Consider the following 22,031-nt stretch of genomic DNA (forward strand, 5'->3'; position numbering starts at 1 on the left):
AATGAATTTCCTTTTTTATCTATTGACCAGAAAATTTGTTTTAATAAGAATTTGCTTAAAAAATACTCAACACTAAAACAATTTATACTTCCTACTATTATTCAGACTTTTGCCTACTCCTCATTCATTTAACAGCTATTATTCTTGTTTCATCATCTATTTTATTTCTCTTTTTGTTGTTATTCAATCATTTTTCAGTTACATCCAACTCTTTGTGACCTCATTTGGGGTTTTCTTAGCAAGATATTGGAGTGCTTTGCCACAAACTGAAGCAAATAGAGTTAAGTGACTTGTTCAAAGTCACACAGCTACCAAGTGTCTGAGGCTAAATTTGAACTCCTAGCAGACCCAGCACTCTATCCACTGCATCACCTAGCTGCCATTTACTTCTCCTTCTAGAGTGTAAACACAAGATCCCTGCTTTTTTCCCTCTGTATAATATGGATGGAACAAATATGGGAAATGCTCAGAAGTCCAGTCTTAAGAAAAGAGCAGCAGAAGTAACTTAGTCTTAATCTAACTCTTTAACAACTATTCCCCAGATTTATCTAGCTGAGACCAGATTCCCAGTTCCAGCCAAAAATAGGGTCCTTACCAAATATCCCTACTCAACATGTCTTGAATAATTTCATGTAAGAAAAAGCAAACAGCTAAATTAGATTTCAAGTGTTTATCTCTAGTCCTTATAGATTTGAATAAGAGCAATTGGGAGATAAGGAAGCATGTAGCATCAAGTGATGTCAATCTGTCCCAGTCATATGCCCAAACTGCCTTCACTGCCCTATTCCTAGGTTCTATACTCTTCCTCCATCCTAGTACATTTGCTATCCACCTCTTCCATATTGCTTTGGGTACAGATGGAGATCACATATCATTGCTCCTAAACGAAGCAATTCTCTTACTTTCTATCAAATGCCCATGAGTCTAGTGAGGGCAGGGGTAACATTCAGGGTAAATATAATTTTATCTCTCATTATGGTCATGAGGAAAATGACATTTGTCTTGTCATCCCTCTTAGCATCTTGCCCTGTGCCTTGTACACAATTGGAATCCAATAGATGACTGGTAGGTAAAAGGTAAACCTTAATCCTAGAGAAAAGATTATGAAACACACTTTGTTTTTCTCTCTTTTGAAAAGTGGGGGATCAAATAAAGACAACTCTGAGATAATACTTCACACCTCTCAGATTGGCTAAGATGACAGGAAAAGTTAATTACAAATGTTGGAGGAAATGTGGGAAAACTGGGACACTAATACATTATTGGTGGAGTTGTGAACTGATCCAACCAATTTTAAGAGCATTTTGGAACTATGTCCAGAGCTATAAAACTGTGTGTACTTTTTAATCCGGTGGTGTCTCTACTGGTCCTGCATCCCAAAGAGATCATAAAAGAAGGAAAAGGTCTCACATGTGCAAAAATGCTCTACTTGAAATGTCAAGGAATTGGAAATTGACTGGATGCACATCAATTGAGGAATGACTGAATTAATTATGGTATATAAATATAATGGAATATTATTGTTCTTTAAGAAATGATAAAAAGGCTGATTTCAGAAAGCCTGGAAAGACTTAACATGAACTGATGCTGAGTGAAGTAAGTAGAACCAGGAGAACATTGTATACAGTAACAGCAAGATTATGTGATGATAAACTGTAATAGACTTAGTTCTTGGCAATGCGGTATCCAAGATAATTCAATAATAGACTTGGGATGGAAAATAACACCCACATCCAGAGAGAGAACTATGGCATCTGAATATAAATCAAAACATAGTATTTTCACCTTTTTGTTTCATTTTTATTTGCTTTTTCTATCTCTTGTTTTTTTTTTTTTTCCTTTTGGTCTTTTTTTTTTTTGTACAACATGATAAATATGGAAATATTTTTTAAAGTATTTAAAAGTATTGTTTGACCTGTATAAGACTGCTTGCTGTCTGGGAGCAAGGAAGGGATGGAGAAAAATTTGGACACAAAATCTTATAAAAATGAATATTCTTTATTTGTAATAAATATCTTTATTTGTATTTGGAAAAATAAAATACTATTAAGAAAAAAATTCTAAATTTTACAGATCACGGATCATAATATCACTATTCCTAGGCAGTTGTTGTCTTACCTTCTAACAATTGCACCCAAAAGTTCTAAATGTTATATAAGTTGTCATATGTTATTTCTTTGTAAATTTTGTTCAGTGCTTTTTCTTTGTTATAGGGCAGTATACTATGTAGGGTTAGGGTAAGGCTGGCACTCTAGCAAGATGCAATAATGTATGTGGAAAAGTTATCAACAAAACAAGAAGAATGGAAATCAATGAAAGATAAAAGTCAACTCCAAAAATTCAAGCTCACAGAACTATAAGGATAATGGTACTATTGATGGAGATAGGGCAATTAGGATAGGTAGGGGAAAAAGCACTTAGGTGGATGAGATTATAAATTTTGTTTTGGACATATCAATTTTATATATTTTGACTGTTTGTTTACTTTCTTTGAAAAGGTATCTGATAATTGATCATAACAATTTTAAACTTCAGGAAAACAAAGTATATTTGCAAAGCTGAAACTTTAAGGTTTTCCTAATAGATTTTAAAGACAAAAAATTGTTTTAAAAGCAAAGGGAAAAGCAGTAATTTGAAATTTTTACCTCTTAAATCAGTCTCTAGCAGATGAAACATTTAAAATTTTTGTTTTGATTTCCTTAAAGAGAAAACAATCATATTATTTATTTTGTACGAATATATGTATATGTAAAATGTGAAAGCATTTTATTTAAAATCAATTCTTAGCACAGTGCATGGAACATAAAAGTCACTTAGTGGATATTGATTGATCAGTGTTTGAATGGTGTTATTTCTTATAAATGAAACAAGCAGAATAAAAAGAACACTTTAAAATTCAAGAGATACCATGATCACAAAACCCCTGAAATCAGCTATAAAATACTATGATACAATTGTTAAGTAGAGAGACTGAACCCTTAGGCTCATAGTCAACACTCATCGAATATTGCTTAGTATGATGGAAGTTACCATCAAAATGCCAAGAGAATTCAGGATATATATACTTTTGGGGTAGGAAAAAAGTACAGAACAGAAGCCCAAAAGTTGCTTAGCTCCTTTATGATATGACCTGTTTATTCAAAATTTGATCCCTTATTCCAATCTGAGATTTAACATCATCTCCCTGACTGATGCAAAGTTCCCCATTAACGACAGCTGCTTTCTCTATGAGCTAGCTTCCTTTTTGATTCACACCTTGTAGAGAGTAAATAAGTAAAAGTATTGATGATGTTAACAAAAGAACATACAGAGCAGACGACTCTGTCACTAAGATACAGAAATCAAGAATTACTGTGAATAAGTCACAATTTGGTTGAAAATGTGATGTGGTGGAAAGAATTATTGGATTTGAAACAAAACAAAATGAAAATCTTGGCTTCTTTATCGTGTGATTTTTCTCACATTATTGATCACTGCTTGTGGAACCTTCCACAAACTTCTTCCTTTACCTGGGCCTTTTTTCTCATCTTTAAAACCCAATTAGATTTTAAATTGCCTGTGTTAGGGATTGTCTTACCTCCCCCCCCAAGTACTAGGCCCAGTACTTAATGTTAATTGATTGACTCACTAAGACAAGTGGGTTAGACTAAATGATCTCTAAAATACCTTCCAGCTGTCATTTTTTAGGTTGTCTTGATTGATGGAATAAGGTCTTGGGCTGAGTGAGCCCCAAGAGCCAACCATATTTTTTAAACCAAATTATTTTACAATTTATTGTCACTGCTGCTATATCTTCTGACCAAACACAGAGATCTCACCATGGAAGAGCTTTGAAAATGCTACAGCAGAGCCAGGTTCTTGTGACTGTTTACTTGCTGAAATTTCATTATATATCTAGCAGGCCTTAGACCTAATGCAGTCATTTTCTCACCTGCTGTCTGTCCTGCTCTGGGAAATATAATTTAATAAACATTATTATTGCTTCTGAAAAAAGCCTTAACAGTTGAGTACCCTATTATTCTACTTACCATCCCAGATAAAAACATCCTATCCTGGTCATTATTTCTCTATATGTGTTGATTTTCCCTATTAGAATACAAACTCCTTTAAGTCAAGAAAATTTTCATTTTTTAATTTGTATCTCCTGAATTTAGTATTTAGTACATAGCACTTAATAAATATTTATGTTTCTATTAGCCTCTTGATAATTAGTTGTACAGACTAAGTTTATAATTCAGTATTTCCTTGAAATATGTTTAGTTTGGATGGATATCTTTAATGTACAGATTTAAATTATTTGAACACTTTTCCTTATTTTCTAGATTCTCTTTTTATAGGTCTTCTGTTTATTATTGATTTTCTTTAGTGTTAGAAAATGATAAACTAATGGCCCGAGGAGTTAATCCACTACTCAATACATAATTTATTATCATAAGGCTATTTTGTACCTATACTCCTGAGCATCTCAGGTTGCTATAATATTATATATCTTTATATAAATTAATCAGGCATCAGTCAGGTTCTTAGACTGTTATCAGTCAATCATTGAACATTTATCAAGGGACTTACATGTGCCAGGCCTTGTACTAGGTACTACAGATGTAATACAAAGATAAAAAGTCACCTACTCTCAAGGTCCTTGTGTTCTCATGGAAACAACATGTACATTTAGGTTGATAGGATGAAATGATTATAGATTTGAAACTGGAAGAAATTTTAGAGGTAATCTTATTTAACTCCATTTTAAGGTAGCGAAACTGAGATTTAGAAGAAGGTAAATGAATCTCCCAGGTTTAGACAAGTAACTAGTATCAGGAGGTATTTGAATCCAGGTCTTCTAGTTCCAAGTTTAGCTCTTTTTCCAATAGACTATATATAAGTAAACATAGAATAAATAAAAAGAATGACTACAAGTAAATAAAAGATAATGAGGTAGCACCAGGAGATGGGGGAGGGATCAGGAAAGAAAACACCATTATCTTAATTAATTTTAATTTTTTAATCTTTAAATAAGATTTGTGAATTTTGAATTATCTCATCTGAGTCTCACATCAATTTTGTAAGACAGATGCCATTATCTCCATTTTACAGATGAGGAAATTGGGCTTTTACAGGTAAAATAACTTTGCCCAGTCTCATAAAGCTACCAGTAGCTGAGGCAGGATTCAAATTTTAGCCTTCCTGACTCCTCCACATGCAACACCATAGTGCCTGGGCTGAATCTTGAAGGAAGACAGGGATTCAATGAGACAAAATTGAGAAAGCCATTACAGTGAGAATAGCCAGTATAAAGATAAAGGGATAGTAAATGGAGTGTCATGCATCAGGAGAAGAAGAAAAGGACAAATCAAATGGTAGAGGAAGAAAGTATGTACAATGAAACTGGAAAAGATAGTTTATCTACTCAATCCTAGTAGAGCAGTAAAGTGATGGATCTTTTATCTAGATGTTTCAGACTCCCCCCCCAAAAAAAAAGGTAATAGTATAAGAAGAGAAGGGAATGGGTTTTGGAATTGAATTATCCAAATTAGCTCACTACACTGACAAATTTGCCATTTCTCTGAGCTCTATAGTCCATTTGGCTTGTCCAGACACAGATTTACTTGTTTCCAATATGGTTGTCACAACGAACCCATGTTTTCCATTTGGTAATTAGATTTGTTTATAAATTTTGGTGCCTTGCCTTCTTAATATCATTAAATCCATTAGAATCTAGTTTACATTGAAGTAATTTTCTCTATTAGCTCCTCTTTATTTTAGCAAACATTTATTTTTAGAACTATGTTCTTCTCTTCTGTTGCACATGTCAGAGTTAGGTATATTGTATTTTTAAAATTAGATTTTAAAAAGAAGACCCTTTTGAAATATCCCCAAAAATCTAACTGTCCTTCTCTTTAGAAAACTTCTGCTAAATATTTCCAATAAAATACGTCTATCAATTATTCAAGATTCAATTCTAAAATATATGGATTATATGTATTCTTCCTCTTTTCCCTTTTTGCTTTTTTTTTTAGAAGAGATGTTCTTACTCATTAATAACTGCACTGGAGAATATTTGGGAACAGGGAAAAGATGAAATTGTAATCATAAAATTCTCTCAGTAGATGTAGTTGAAAAAAATGTGAAAAGAGGCATTGAAGTCCATGGCTAAAATTGAATTTTTAAAATATGATCATATTTGTTTTCAATAATTCATTTAAGTCCATTGTCACAAATATATAGTCAGCCATCTATTTAACTACAACTATGATCTTTTCATGTGATGATGGAGAAATTATAAATATAGCTTCTATTAATGATGCTAAGAATATTCTCAGAATAAATTTCTAAATTTAGAATAAATTCTTTCTAAATGAAAGTCATTTTCAAAACACATTAAGCATTTTTATAGTTATATTGGGAGGGAAAAACAAAACATTGACCATATTTAAAGATTATTTAAAAATCCAAATAAAATCTAACTTCAAGATTAAAAATAAAGTAAGATTTTCTTTTCTGGATTAGAAAGGTGGATATACTTTTTGTTTTTCCTTTGGTGCTAGAGACCTAGTATCTGGCCCAGTGCCTTATCATATGGTAAAGTTTGCATAAATGTTTGTTGTACTGTATTACAGATATGCTTGCACTTGTACATATACCTAGATATACATATACTTATATGTATATGTACAATAACACATTTTAGAGATGAGTGATTAAGTCATATATGGAATTGGCCTTTAAAAGAAGGAAGTAGATCCAGAGAAAGAGAGAATCAGAGTAAGGAGATCATAAATAAGCCAGTTGAATACACACAGATGCATAACAGAAGCCTATAAATCCTCGTGAACCCTGCAGGGAACCAAAACTATCCCAATCCATCTTGCCTCAGGAGGGAGTGGGGAAAATCTACTGTGCTTTGATATGGCAAGGGTGAGGCAGCAGTGGAGTGATGAGAAGCTTCTTGAATGTAATGGTAAATGAAGGGTGATGGAAGAATTCCTGAACAAGCCGATTTCCTGAATTAAGCTTTCTGGAAATTCCTACACCAGATTTCTTGTGGAGAAATGGAGGCAATTCTAGACCACATTCAATCATGAGACCAACCTGAGGAATTCCCTGACCAAGCAAAAGTGGAATCCAAGTATCAGTAAAAACCCAGAGGCAGAACATGGAGGAACAAATTGAGATATTGCCCTTCCCTTTGTGGTCCATGAAAGTGGAGAAGGCAATTGCCTCCCTATGCACTTTCAATTTATTTCTCCTTTTAGAGGCTGCTAACTAGAGTTTTATGACAAGTCTTGGGCACTATAGAAGTCACTGGAAAGGTGGACCTCACTGGAAGAAGAAGATGTAATCCCTGTTGATCTTAGGTGCTTTTCCCTTATTTCTAGTGTAGTACCTTCCTGAGGAAGATAAGAAAGTACTAGGGAGAGAAGTTCTTTTTATTATTTATGAGTTTGGGGCAAGTCCTTTCTGCTTTGTGAATTTGGTGTGTTATTTTTGCTGTTGTTCAGTCAATTTTAGTCATATTTTACTCTTAGTGGCTCTGTTTGGGATTTTCTTGGCAAAGATAATGCCATTTCCTTCTCCAGCTCTTTTTAAAGGTGGAGAAACTGAAGCAAACAAGGTTAGATGTCACACAGCTAGTAAGTATCTGAGGCCAGATTTGAACTCAGAAAGGTGTTTTCCTGATTTCTAACCCAGTACTCTATCCATTGTGCCACTTAGCTGCTCTTTGTGTTACATATAACCTATTTGATATTTAGTGTATTGTTAACCTGAATGCTTGCATGGGATCTGAGGGACCTTTTCCTCATGCTTTATGGCCCTAAGCAGAAGCCAAATTCTGATGATTACAGGGATGAGGATCTGAATCAAAAATTTCAGTGAATCAGGCAGCAAAGGGAATAAAAAGCTGGAATCTAGAAGACCTGAATTTAAATCCTACCTCAAATACTAGCCATTTAACTTCTATCAACTACCTCATTGGTAAAGTGGACATAATAATAGTACCTATTTCTCAGTGTTGTTGTGAGCATAAAATGAGATATTTGTCTTTGAAAGTCTTACTATTATAATGATCAGTACAGAAGCGTCCAAGTTTATGAGCCTTGGTTGCATTATTACATGTTTGCCTCCCTTTTCTTACTGACTCTCTTCCATTTTGACTTATAGAGCCTCAGTTTTATTACTTTCATTTCTGACCTTTGGTTTTCACTTTTCAAGTACATATAAGCACAGGGCTTTACACAAAGTAGGCACTTGATAAATATTCATTGACTTGAGCTGTATTTCCATGACTCTTGGCACTCATCATAGCCTAGTGAATTTTCCTGAACCCATTTCCATTCTTTTCCATTTATTTTATGATTTAGATTAAATTTATTTTGAAAGAAAATCTATATGAATTTTATATATATATTACAGGTAGAGTAAAAATTTTTTTCAACTTTCTTCCCATTTGGTACTTATTGCAATAGTTTATTCACATGCTATTCCACATTGTTCTTTGCCCCTGTCATACCATAGTTTAGGGATCAGCAAACTATGGCCAATGGGAACCCATATTTGTATGACTAGCTAAGGATGTTCTTTATATTTTTAGATAAAATAAAAATTTTTTAATGTAAAAGCCATTCTTAGTTCCCAGTTGTATTTGGTCCATGGGCTATAGTTTGCCAAACTCTGCTATGGTCAATTCATTAAATCCCCAAAACATTGCCATTGCCAGCATGGCACAGAACTATACTGTCTCCTTTATTCTTAATAATCTTATTATAGTGTCTTTGTTGAAGTTCTACTTTTAATTTCCTATTTATTGAGTGAAAGAGAAGGGTTCACTATACACCTCTCAGATTAGCTAAGATCACAGGGAAAAATAATGACAAATGTTGGAGGGGATTGGGGAAAATTAGGATAGTAATACATTGTTGGTGGAGTCATGAACTATGCAGAAAAATATGGAATCTATGCCTAAAAAGCTACCAAACTCTGCATACCTCTTTATCTAGCAGTGCTTCTACTTGGCCTGTATCCCAAAGAGATCATAAAAAAAGAAAAAGGATCCAAATGTGCAAAAATGTTTGTGGCAGCCCTTTTTGTAGTGGCAAGAAACTGGAATCTGAGTGGATGCCCATCAGTTGGGGAATGGCTAAATAAGTTATGGTATATGAATGTTACAGAATATTTTTTTTCTATAAGAAATGATCAGCAGGATGATTTCAGAGAAGCCTGGAGAAGAGATTTACATTAATTGAAACTAAGTGAAGTAAGTAGAACCAAGAGAACATTTTATACAGCAACAAGAAGATTAGGTGATGATCAACTGATAGATGTGGCTCTTTTCAGCAATGAGGTGATTCAGGCCAATTCCAATGGACTTATGATGAGAGCCACCTGCACCTAGAGAGAGGACTGTGGGTACTGAGTATAGATTACAAAATAAGTGTTTTCACTTTTTTGTTATTTTTGCTTGCATTTTGTTTTCTTTATCTTTTTTTTTTCCTTTTTGGTCTGATTTTCTTGTGTTGAATTATAATTGTGGAAATATGTATAGATGAATTACACATGTTTAACATATATTGGATTACTTGCCATCTAGGGAATGGGGGAGAGGAAGGAAGAGAGAAAAAATTTGGAATACAAGGTTTTGCAATGGTGTATGTTGAAAACTATGCATATGTTTTGAAAATAAAAAGTTTTATTAAAAAAAAGAAAGAAAGAGAAAGTTAGAGAAAACTGGAAGTTCATTAAAAGAACACTTGACAATCTTTGCTTTTTAATTCACCACCAATTTCTTACTTGTCCCCCATTTCTTATCTGAACCATTTTCTTTTTGGATAGGGTTACTATCCAGACTAAAAATCATAAACATCAACAACCCAACTATAAAAGGAATAAAGATTTGGGTTTTTATTAAGTATCTGAAAGGTCTCCTTACCCTTTGGAACTATTTACCTTTGTGCTTCCCCATATTATTTTCATATGATTCTAAAAAGCTCAAATGCTATTAAAGACCCATGAACAAATGGAATTTTGATGGATATCTTAAGCAGGTGTAGCAACACTGAATGCATTCCATCCATCAGCAAAGAACCTTGGATGAATTAACATTTAATGTTTCAATGTCCTTGAATGAAAAGAGTTCAGAAATGTAAAGCATATAAATAATTTTATTAGTTAGAATGCTTTCAGATATTCTAGTTTAGGGTGAATGTTTTATAAAAAAGTTTGCACCTTTATACTTTGGTAGTAAGTACATTATGGACAAAATATCTTTCAACCTTCATTTCTCATTTACTTTGCTCTTCATATGGTATATGATGGGACCCTGTTTAATAACCCACAGTTCTGTATTATTTGATATTGTAAAATTTGATGAGGACCAATCAAGCTAAGAACTTTTAAAAACAGAAATGAAGAAAAGGTAGAACTGTTTTGTGATACAGTTATAAGTTTAATTTGAGCCAAAATTGGGGGCCGGGAGGGTATTATTTTCTAATGTGATCAAATGACATATGGAAACAACTATCCATTTACCACTCAGAGTTTCCCAGGATTATGATTCTCAAGCAAACTACTGGAAGAAGAAAGTTAAATAGCCACGCCACCATGATAATTGACTAGGAATTTACAATTTAAATAAAACAAAACATAAACCAATTACAAATGATAAAACTCTGTTCACATTCATGTAGTTATTTACATAGGTATGTAAACATGCATAGAATATGGGCTCCATGTGTTAGCACATTAAGTCATATGTCTATGGTCCCTTATAATTTATAGAATCACAGTATTTCAGAATTGAGAGAGCCATCTGGAGTCTTCTGTCCTTCAATAATAATTCCTTTTCAAAATATTGAACATATAATTATTCAGCCTTTCCTTGGAAAACTAATGAAAGAGAACCCATTACCTTCTATGTCTGTCCCTTCCTTCTTAACTACTTGTAATTAGTAAGAAGATTTTTACTTTCATTAAGCAGAAATCTTCATTTTTGCAATTTTCACCTTTTGGTTATAATTTTTCCCTCCCATCTAGGTGATAGCTTTTCAAATACTTGGAGAGTACATTAATTCTACCTATTCCCCTACCAAGTCTCCTTTCCAGGCAAACATTGCCAATTCATCTAACCAATCCTGAATGACATCAGTTTTTGTAAAACACTGACTGCCCTATTCTAGATGCTTTCCAGTTCATCAATATTCTTCCTAAAATATGGTTCCAGAATTTCAGATGTGCTCTGACCAGGGATGAGAATGGAATTATATTGCCTCCTTGAATCTAGGTTTTCTGACATTTCTTGCTTGAAAATGAAGCCAATAGCACTGCTATTCTTCTCCACATGTTCTCCTGTTTCTGCGTATATGGTTTTCTTGTAGTTTTGAAGAGAGAAGGAAGGGAAGATTTTTCTATTACTTAGTGTCTACTACAAAGAATATATTGAGGGGAATAAAAGAAATATAAATATAATCTCCATGAAGTTTATAATTGAGTTGAATAGACATGGTAATTAATTCAGGAAAAGTTAAATAATTTGAATTAAATAATACTACCAGTGCAAGAACCCTTATCTACTATTTAGACATATCCTTTTAGACAAGTAGCTCAAGCAACTACTTTAAACAAAGGATATCTTTCTCACAATATTCTTGTGAACAGAGTGGAGTAAATGGTAGCCAATCATGAATTCTAAATATTGGAAGGAACTAGTAGCCATCTAGTCTGAACTGTCATGGATTACTGCCTTGGTCTGGCAGAGGGGCTTTCAATAAATAGCTCAATGAAACTATGGGTTCTCCTGTGAGGGATTACCCAAAATGCACAGTCATAGTAGTTCTGACTAAAGGTGATTCACAGGAGAAGGAAATGGCAAACCACTCCAGAATCTTTGCCATGGACAGTATGAAAAGGATAAAAGAAACATCACCAAAAGATGAGCCCTTCAGGTTAGAAAGTGTCCAAAATGCTACAGAGGAAGAGCAAAGGACAACTACGGGTAGGTCCAGTACTAGTGCAGTGGTTGAAACAAAAGACAAAAGGAAGCTCAGATGGGGCTGTCTGGTGGTAAAAAGAAATTCCGATGCTGTATTGCACAGGAACCTGGAATGTAAGATCTATGAATCAAGGAAAACTGGATTTGGTCAAACAGGAGATGAAAAGAATAAAAATTCCATACTTGACTGGGGATTCTTTCTTCTAAACCAGTTTGAATTAGAGTTTTTTCTATCTTCACTTAAAGATATTTAGTATAAGGAATTCACCTAAGTCTACCTGGGTAAATTCGTAATTGAATAAAAAATTAAATTGAACAAGGGCTGACAGATCAATTGGTATCGGTCTGGAAGAAAGTTTTAAATAAAGAGCACCAAGCTCTGTCTTAGATTTTCTTTTGTTTGGCATTTTAATTAATAACTTTATGATTGCTTCCATGACATTATCCGTCTCATTTTTGCTGCCCCCTTTTCCTTTCACTTTCAATCTTCTCCAACATCAGGGTCTTTTACATTAAATCTTATCTTCTCATCGTGTGGTCAAAATTTCAATATTTGACATTCCAGTGTATATACTGGATGATTATTTTAAATATTGACTGATTTGATCTCCTTGCTGTCCATGGGACTCACAAAAGTCTTCTCTATCACTGCAATTTAAAAGCATCGATTCTGTAGTGCTCAGCTTTCCTTATGGTCCAACTTTTGGCCCTACATTGCAACTGGAATTGACTTATATGGACCTTTGCTAGCAAGATGTCTCAGCTTTTTAGTATGCAGCCCAGATTTGCCATAGCTTTCCTTCCAAGGAACAAGCATCTTTTAATTTCATCATTACAGTTGCTGTCTGCAGTGATCTTTGAGACCAAGAATATAAAATCTAATACTGCTATCATTTCTTCTCCCTCTATTTGCCAGGAATTGATAGGACCAATTGTCAAGAACTTAATTTTTTTTTTATGTTAAGCTTCAACCATCTTTTACACTCTCCTCTTTCACCCTCATCAAGAAGCTTCTAAATTCTTCATTTTCTGTCATCAGACTGGTAAAATTTGCATATCTGAGATTGTTTATTTCTCTGGGCAACCTTAATTCTAGCTTTTGATTTATCCAGCCTGGCATTTTGCATGATATACTCTGAATATAAATTAAATAAATACATGACAATATCCAAGTTCAATATACTCCTTTCCCGTTCTTAAACCAGTCAATTGTTCCAGTTATTTAAGCTAGCATGTATATAGTGTTTAAAGGCTTACTTTACCTGCCCATTAGCTCTGAGGTAGATGCTATCATTGTTCCCATTTTATAGATGAAGAAGTAGAGGATGAAAAAGATTATGTGATTTACCCAGGTTTGCATGGCCAGTAGGTGGTACAGTGGATAGAGTATCAGGCCTGGAGTCAGGACGCTTCTTCTTCCTGAGTTCAAATCTGGACTCAGACACTTATTATCCTGCACATGTCATTTAATCCTGTTTGCCTCAATTTCCTCATCTATGAAATCAGCTGAAAAAGGAAATGTCAAACTCTCCTGCATTTTTGCCAAGAAAACCCCAAATAGGTCACAAAGAATCAGACATGACCAAAACAACTGAATAGCAATAATATACAGTAAGTGTCTTAAGGCAGTATTCAAACTCAGGTACTCTTGACTCCTAACACTTAATTTTAAAAACCAATTACTAATACCAAAAAACTAGTCAAAGAAACCTCTTCTGCCAAGTAAAATCTCCAACTTAGAAGAGAGATTTCAGAGGCCATCTAGTCCAACCTATATCTGAACAAGGATCCCTTCAACACAATGCCCAAAATATTAAGCCAGTGTTCTGTAAATCTGTTTCCAAATTGTCACTGAAAAATTAATGACTTACTGTGGGGTCCAGCTATTCAGTTCATTCCAATTCCATCTAAGCATATTGTCAAAGAACATAATTTTTAAAAAGTTTAACTTGATGTAACCACTCATAGTAAAACTATGATGACTCTTTATGAATCACTATTTTTATTTTAAGGTGTTCACTTACAATCTCTTCAATAACATAGGTTCTTTCCTTGTCCATAGTTTGCAAACAGAACCACAGAAGGCCAGAATTTAAGGGGACCTCAAAGTCCACTGTATATGAATAAAATGTCCTACAAAATCTCAATAAATGCTCATTCAATTTTTGCATGAAGATATCTAATGAATGAAAACCTACTACCAAGACATTACAATCAATTTTTTAACATCTCTAATAGCAGCTAGGTGGCACAGTGGATATAGAGCATCTGGAAGACTCATCTTCCTGAGTTCAAATCCACCCTGAGACACTAATTGTATAACCCTGGACAAGTCATTTAATCTTTTCTCAGTTTCTTTATCTGTAAAGAGAGATGGAAACGATAATGGCAAACCACTCTAGTATCTTTTCCAAGAAAAGCCCAAATGGGGTCATGAAGAGTCAGACACAACTGAAATGACTTGATAAACCACAAATAGTTAAATAATGTTTCCTTAAAAAAACTTTAAATTTTCCTCTTTGCAACTTCTATTTTTTTTCAAAATTCTGATCTGTAGGGTCACAACAAAACAAGTTTAATCTCTTTTTTGTGTGAGAAACCTTCAATTTTTTTAAGTTAACTAGCATGTCTTCTTTTCAATAGGCTAAATATCTCCAGTTCCTTCAACTAATCCTTTTTTAAAGCTTTTTATTTTCAAAATATATGCATAGAGAGTTTTCAGCTTTCACCCTTGTAAAACCTTGTATTCCAATTTTTTTTCCCTCTCTTCACTCAACCCCCTCCTGTAGATAGCAAGTAATCCAATATAGGTTAAAAACGTGCAGTTCTTCTATACATATTTCCACATTTATCATGCTGCTCAAGAAAAATCAGATCAAAAAAGAAAAAAATAAGAAAGAAAACAAAAAGCAAGCAAACAACAATAAAAAAGTGAAAATACTATGGTGTGATCCACACTCAGTCTCTCTCTGAGTACAGATGGGTCTCTCCATCACAAGACCATTGGACCTAACCTGAATCACCTCACTGTTCCTCCAATTAATCCTAATGTGGCACCATCTTTAGTTCTGTTGCCTTCCACTGGACATTCTCTAGTTTATAAATGCCCTTCCTAAAGTTTAATGTCTAAAATTAAATAGAAAACTCTTAACTGTATTACAGCAACTATTTCTACTACTACTACAACTATTACTACCACTAACTACTGCTACCAATATACTACTACTACAACTACTACTACCACTACCTCCATAACTATTAAAACACTTTACATATATATCTCACTTTGTCTAAACAATGACTCTAGGAGATGGGTCCTATTATTATCCCCATTTTATAAGTGAGGAAACTAAGTCAGACAGAAGTTGAGCGATTTGCTGAGAATCACACAGTAAATGACATTTGAACTCAGATCTTCCTGAATCTAGGTCCAGAGATATATCTACTGTGCCATCTAGTTTCCTCCTCAGGTACAATCTGACCAGTGCTAAATGCAGATGGATTATCACCTTCCTAGACCTTGACACTGCCCTTCTTAATGCCTTCTAAGATTACATGAGTTTTCTTAAATGTCTTATCACATCATTGACTCATATTCAGTTTCCAGTCTATTAAGAATCCCAGATTTTTTCATATAAATTAATGCCTAGCCACAAATTTTCCCCATCTTCTCCTAGAAAATTTGTTTTTTAAACTAAGAGTAAGATTTGACATGCAGGAAGGGGAGGATCTACATCACTGACTATAACTCTTGGGAAACTTATGCTATAGAAATGCCTTTCACTGAAATAAATCAGTAACCTATTTGTGACTAATATTCTTATGAAATCGCCTGGAAAATAAAAGAAATGAAGTAACTTTAACATGGTCTTGTAGCTATCATGGGTAAAAAACAATATTTGAATTAAGATCTTCACTATAAAGCTGCCCCTCTAATTATTATATATTTCTATTAAATTACATCTAGTTATTTGGCCCAATGTTCTAAGCCTGCAAAAATCTTTTTTGTTTTTAGGCCCTGTCACCCAGTGTGTTGGTTGACCTTCCTTTGCATTATCTGAAAAAATAAACATGCTATTATCTAAGTTATTGAGGCTAAATACAAGTTCCCTGGATTCCTATATATTAACATCAAATTATCATTGAATATTCTTTGAGCTCAACCATTCAATTATTTACAAATCAACCTGAGTGTGCTTTTGGCATGGAAAGAATACAAACTTAGTATTCAGATTACATATTTTCAGATCCTGACTCTTCCATTTATTACCTGTGTGACCTTGAACAAAATGCTTACCTCTTTGACCTTCCATGAAGTGGTGGGAAAATAAATGATTTCTAAGATCTCTTCCAGTTTTATGTTTACAATGCTACAATCCTACTATGATCTTCCCCACATCTCTATTATTTCTATAGGAATAGATTCAATGATTATGATTATATCAAATGTTCTGCTAAAGTCGAAGTAACATCTTTTTCTTATATTTTCTTGATATGTCAGATATATCATAAAGTATAAACAACTATTCAAAGAGGACCAATGATGACATGAGGGTGATGTATCTAGTAATTGTATAAAAAAAAAAGGAAGATTAATGCAGTGTGATCTATTTTGATTAAGCTTTGCTGGATATTTGTGATCATTGCTTTCTTTTCTCCATTCCTTTATCAATATTAATTTTTCCAGAAATCAAAACCAAGCTCACTGATCTATAGTTTGCAAATTATATTCTTTTCCCTTTTTTGAAAACTGGCATAATTTATGACCGTCTCCAATCCAGAAAAACATCTCCTATTGTCCAAGGATTACTGACAAAGGATGAGCAGTCATCCATTGTATACTTTCTAAGACATAGCTCACCTGGGCCTGGTTACTTTAATTCATCAAAAGCATTTGGATGTTTTTTATGTCTATTCTGGAAGATTTGCTCTTTGACATTTCCCTGGTAGTAAAGAGTAGGAAGGGAAAGGGGATTTTTCTATACCTTTTAGAAAAGGGATGTCTTATACCATATTGCAAAAGGTAGAAGAAGGGGATTCCTCTCCCTTACTTCCCCAACCAGCAGCAATGATGGCAAGTTACCTTAAAAGCATAGAAGTATGTGCAACATTATTAAGGCAAGTCAAGAAATTAAGAACCACTCTTTTTATCAGAGAACTCTAGCAAAAATAACTAAAAAACTGAAGTCCCTCATGATTACTATTTCCTAAAATCATACCAGGTTTGTGAATTGTTTCCCAAACACTTCATCTATTCCCCCCTTCCATCTATGTGTTCTGCACGGATTCTATATGGGATATATAGGGTGTTCAGGAAAGGCTACCACTTCTGGTATAAGGGTTTGCTGGGCCCTTTTCAGGACCACTCACCATCTTGGATATCCATATTTCATCCAACTCTCCACTGTGGCTCTAAAAAGTTTAGCCATGCCTTAGTAAAACAGTCTCAGCAGGTCTTAAACCCATCAGTGAGTTAGGGAAATGTCTATCCAATGCATGTGAAGACTTCCCCAGTGGAATGAGTAAATGAGAACAATGTCTTCCAGGGACCATGAAGGTGGCTAAAGCAGGCACTTAGAGCTGACATCTAAGACTGCCAAGGTCATGTACTGAATCCCAGGCCATTGCCAGCCATCTTGACTTTTGTCTTGTAGTTGAACCTCAATGATTTGGGAAAAGAGAGTTCGGCTGATGATTTGGCCGACTCTCCCTCACTTAAATCCAGTTCATGTGCAAGTCAGGATGTGATGTCATTGCTCTTCTTCATGAAGAACAGACAAAACAAAAACAACAATATCATCTGGAAAATATTTTAATGAAAATATAAATTTTCTTTGTCATTTCTGATCTTGAACCCAATGTTTTTTCTCTAAGCTTCCCCACTTTATGGCTTGAATTTCCTTACAATAAGCTATATCTTTTCTACTTTCTCTTTAAACAGTTTCTTTTGAATAAGGGTTATCATTCCAGAGCTGTATTTCTTAAGTTTCATCCTACCATATCTCAGTGATGTGTAATAAATTAAAATTTTCCTTCTTACATTAGTTTATCTTGCTTGCTAACCAAGCTTTGTATACTTGTATGGAGAAAATCTTGTGTTTTATTATAGGTTCCTTATTTTAATTTTGCCTCCTTCAAATTTCTGGATATCTCTAGAATGGAAGCAGATTTGGGGAAATATTTTTAATGAGGAAACTTGTCTTTAACTATGACTCTGTTTTCTATCAATTCAATTTTTTTTAATATACAAAGTAATATCACTCAGTCAAAAGTATTACAACATCTGCATTTCTTCAACTTACACAACTGATATTATAGGCTCAGAAGTAATTGAATCAATTATAGTTAAATCTTCTGATAGTTTACTTATAGGATTATATTTTAATTCTTGGTGCAGTAATGACAATGTAAACCTTTTAGATTAACAAAGGATATGGAATCATCCCTGCTATTGACAATACTGGTCTGCAAAAATACATAAATTTGATGAATTATATTAAATTAGTATTTATATTATAAAGAGAGATTTTCATATCCCTATATTTTCAAAAATCATTAAATTAAACTTTTTTTTCAGTTTCCATTAAAAGAGAAGAGAGTTGTATCACGTGCATCGGAAAGAAGAAAACTAGTCAAACTAATCAACCACAAAGAAAATGGCTTCATAAGTAGAAATAACCAAAGTAAACGAAAGAAAAAAGGAACTCAAGACACATATTTCTCAAAGACAAATATTAGCATTTGTAAGTAGAAATACATTATTAAATATTTTTATTCTATTTTATTTAAAATCATATGGTACATACATCATTACCAAATTAATCCAAAAGTATATTTATTTATCCATGATATCAGATCAATACAACCAACATTTATTGAATATCTTCTGTTTATAATTCATTATGGTAAGTATCGGAGATATAAAAATGAATAGAGCATAGTATATTCCCTGACTTAAAGAAACACTTTATGAGAAGATATCAGACATATTCACAAACATAATGCAAGGGAGGAAAGGGTAAATGCAGTAGGGGAGGTACAAGTTATGAAAACATAAAGGAGAGAAAGATTACTGTAAGGACACACTGGAAGGAAAACTTCATTTCAGATCTGAGGTGAGTTAGAGAGGAAATGTTAGGTTGCCTACCAAACTGAAGATCAACAGAATAATTTGTTTGACAGACTAGGGTGGAGGGAAGGAAAGAGAATCAACAGCAGTTAGTTGCTTATTTTACCCAGCTAAGGTTTAACAAGAGCCTGAATCAGCAGTGGTAGGAATAGTAAAAAGACAACTTGAGAAACATATTGGCAGATACAAAATTGATAATTGATTGGCTTTAGAGCAATAGTCCATGAGAGGTAATGATGTCTCTGAGGCTTGGAACCTAAATGAGTAGGAGAATGGCAATGACTGACTGACAGAAATGGGAAAGAAAGAACATGGCAGTTGGTTTGTTTGTTTGCTTGGAGGTCAAGGACAAAAAAATTTAATTTGGTTTGGGACTTGTTAAAGTTATAAAAAGACATGCAGTTTAATATGACCAGGAAGCAAAAGAAAATATGGATCTTGGAGCCTAGGAAAAAGGTCATCTAGATAAAGAAATCTGAGAAGAATTAGTAGTTCAAGTAATAGAGGTAATAATAACAAGAATAAATAACATCAACAAAGGAGAATGAGTAGCGAGTGATGGAAGAATGGGCCAACAACACAAAGGGAATGCTTACATCTAGGGCTTTAAAAAAAAAAGTCAGAAGATTCAGTTAATGATAAGAATTTCTTGTATGTACTGTGTGCCAGAAAATGTATTAAGTTCTGGGGATAGAAAGGAAAATTAGAATCCTTGCCCTCAAGGAGGTTAATGGAAGCCCAAAGAAGACCTGTCAGAGAAGTATAAGGAAAATCAGAATATACCATGCAGGAAACCAAAGGAGGAGAGTTTCAAAGAAGAATTAGTCAATAGTTCCAACCAAGATTTTTAAAAAGATAAGAAAAGGTTTTTGGATTTGTTAAAGAAGAGCATTGGTGATCTTAGAACAATTTCAGCAAAGTGGCAAAAAAAATTGAATTGCCAGAGATCAAGGAGTAAATTAAAAGTAAAGAAAGGAAATCAGTGAATTAAACTATTTTCAAAAGTCTAACATGAAAGCATTGAAAGAAATAAGGCAGTAACTTGAGAATATAACCAGATTAAAGTAAGAGGCTTTTAGACTGGGGAGTATTCCAGAGAAGAAGCTAGTGGGAAAAAAAAATTAAGAATATAAGAGAGATTAATGAAGTAAGATTCAAGAGGGAGGTAATAGGGAATCAAAGAACAAATGATAAACTTGAAAAGGGGGTAGATTCCCAATTTTTCTTTAACCTTTAAGAGAAGGTAGCTAGGATAATTTTTTATGTAGAAAAGGAGAAAAGTATAAGTTCAATTATGTATAAGCCTCTCTGCTTCAATAGACTGATCTTTTTAAAGCAGAAGTTGAGATCATTCATTCAACATATATAAAGCACCTACTATATAAAGAATACTATGCTAACTATTGGAAAAAATAAAATACATAGAAAAGATGTAGTCTTTGCTAAGAATGATAAGGCCAGGATTAGATTGGGGCTTATTCAGTAAAATGAAAAAAGTTATAATAGCTATGATGAAGGATTTAGACATGTAAACAACAGTCCATTTAAAAAATGATTGACAAAAAAAGTGACAGTCCAGCTAAACTTAGATGATAGTGATTTCAAATGGAATCAGTCAAAACATTTTAGTGAATTTCTCCAAAATGGTTGTTTAGCTAAAAAATTTACTTTAAAGATAGTGGATAATGAGGTTTAATCAAGTTGAGAATTGGTAAAGGAAGGTAGAAGATAAGGTCCAAGTGATTGTGAGCTAGCAAGAACATCATTAAAATAAATGGCTGACCCTTTTATCATAGGATCATAGCTCTATAGCGAGAAGGGACCTAAGAAGCCATCAGATCCAATTCTTACTTTTGGAGATGAGAAAGCTGAGTTACAGAAATGGTTACTTGCCCAGAGTCACATAGCTAGTAAGTATGTGTAAAACAGGATTTGAATTCAGGTCTTACTGACTTCAATTTCAACATTCTATCCATTGCACCACTAGGTCCCACACACTAGAGAGTAAGGAGGCAGAGTAAAGACAATGCTTGATAAATGAAGGAACAAGTTAAATGTTTAAAAGTCTTGATGAAGGCAAATTAGATCCAGTGTAATGAAGGATAGGAGGGAATGTGTAGTCAGAAATGAGAACTGCAAAGTCTGAAATCTTGGAACTATCAAAATTACACCTTACAAAAGAAATTCTGAATGACAACAATATTGTCAGAAAAGCCAAGTTAATGGGTGGATTAAATTAAAATCTCCTCAATTTCTATTTCTTCACTGTGAAGCACTAATTTTTTCCAAAGTAAATAAACAAAGTGCATGATAAAGATTCAGAATGAACAAAGGCGAATGAGGAATATAAGGACAATTAAAAGAAAGTTTTAAAAGCTACATAAAAAAAAGCAGTCTGCTTCAATGTAGATATCTAGCATTCCTGGCTTAAGGCAGTACTTTAAAGCAAATTGATAAGAACTGTTTTGGGGTGTCAGGGTGGTTCCAAAAGATTTTCAAGGTGTTCACAGAGCCAAGAGATCCATGATCAGAAAGGTTGGGTGACAATGGATGAGTCTGAAGCATTTGTACTGGTAACAGCATATATAACCAGTACAGGATGGGAGCTGGTTCAACAGGAATACCTACAGGTGATGAGATACAGTGCCAAGGATGATGAGATCTTGCAAGAGATGAGATTTCCACAATTATATGGCAGCCAAAAGAGTTAATATGATGATAGGATAATTAGTGAAAAGCAGTTTCCAGGAACAAGAAGACAAATGTTCTAGTACACTACTTTGGTTAGATTATACCTGGAATGTCAAGCTCAGTTCTGGGTGCCCCAGAATAGGGAAGACAAGTTTCTTCAATTCTGTCTTATGTGAGATAGCCATCCTATTCCAGATACATTCTTCTTATTTGTTAATCTCTTAAAATATG

General features: G+C 33.8%; 1 protein-coding gene across 1 annotated transcript in view; it reads left to right on the top strand.

The window, feature by feature from the left end:
* SEL1L2 (SEL1L2 adaptor subunit of ERAD E3 ligase) overlaps positions 1–22,031 on the top strand; it is a 162,156-nt gene that overhangs the window by 22,738 nt on the left and 117,387 nt on the right. The window contains exon 3 of the mRNA XM_051975899.1: positions 18,558–18,723. Within this exon, the coding sequence (XP_051831859.1) occupies positions 18,558–18,723 (166 nt within the window). The remainder of the gene's footprint in view (positions 1–18,557; positions 18,724–22,031) is intronic.

Source organism: Antechinus flavipes, chromosome 2, assembly GCF_016432865.1.
Source record: "Antechinus flavipes isolate AdamAnt ecotype Samford, QLD, Australia chromosome 2, AdamAnt_v2, whole genome shotgun sequence".
NCBI classification, from domain to species: Eukaryota; Metazoa; Chordata; class Mammalia; order Dasyuromorphia; family Dasyuridae; genus Antechinus; species Antechinus flavipes.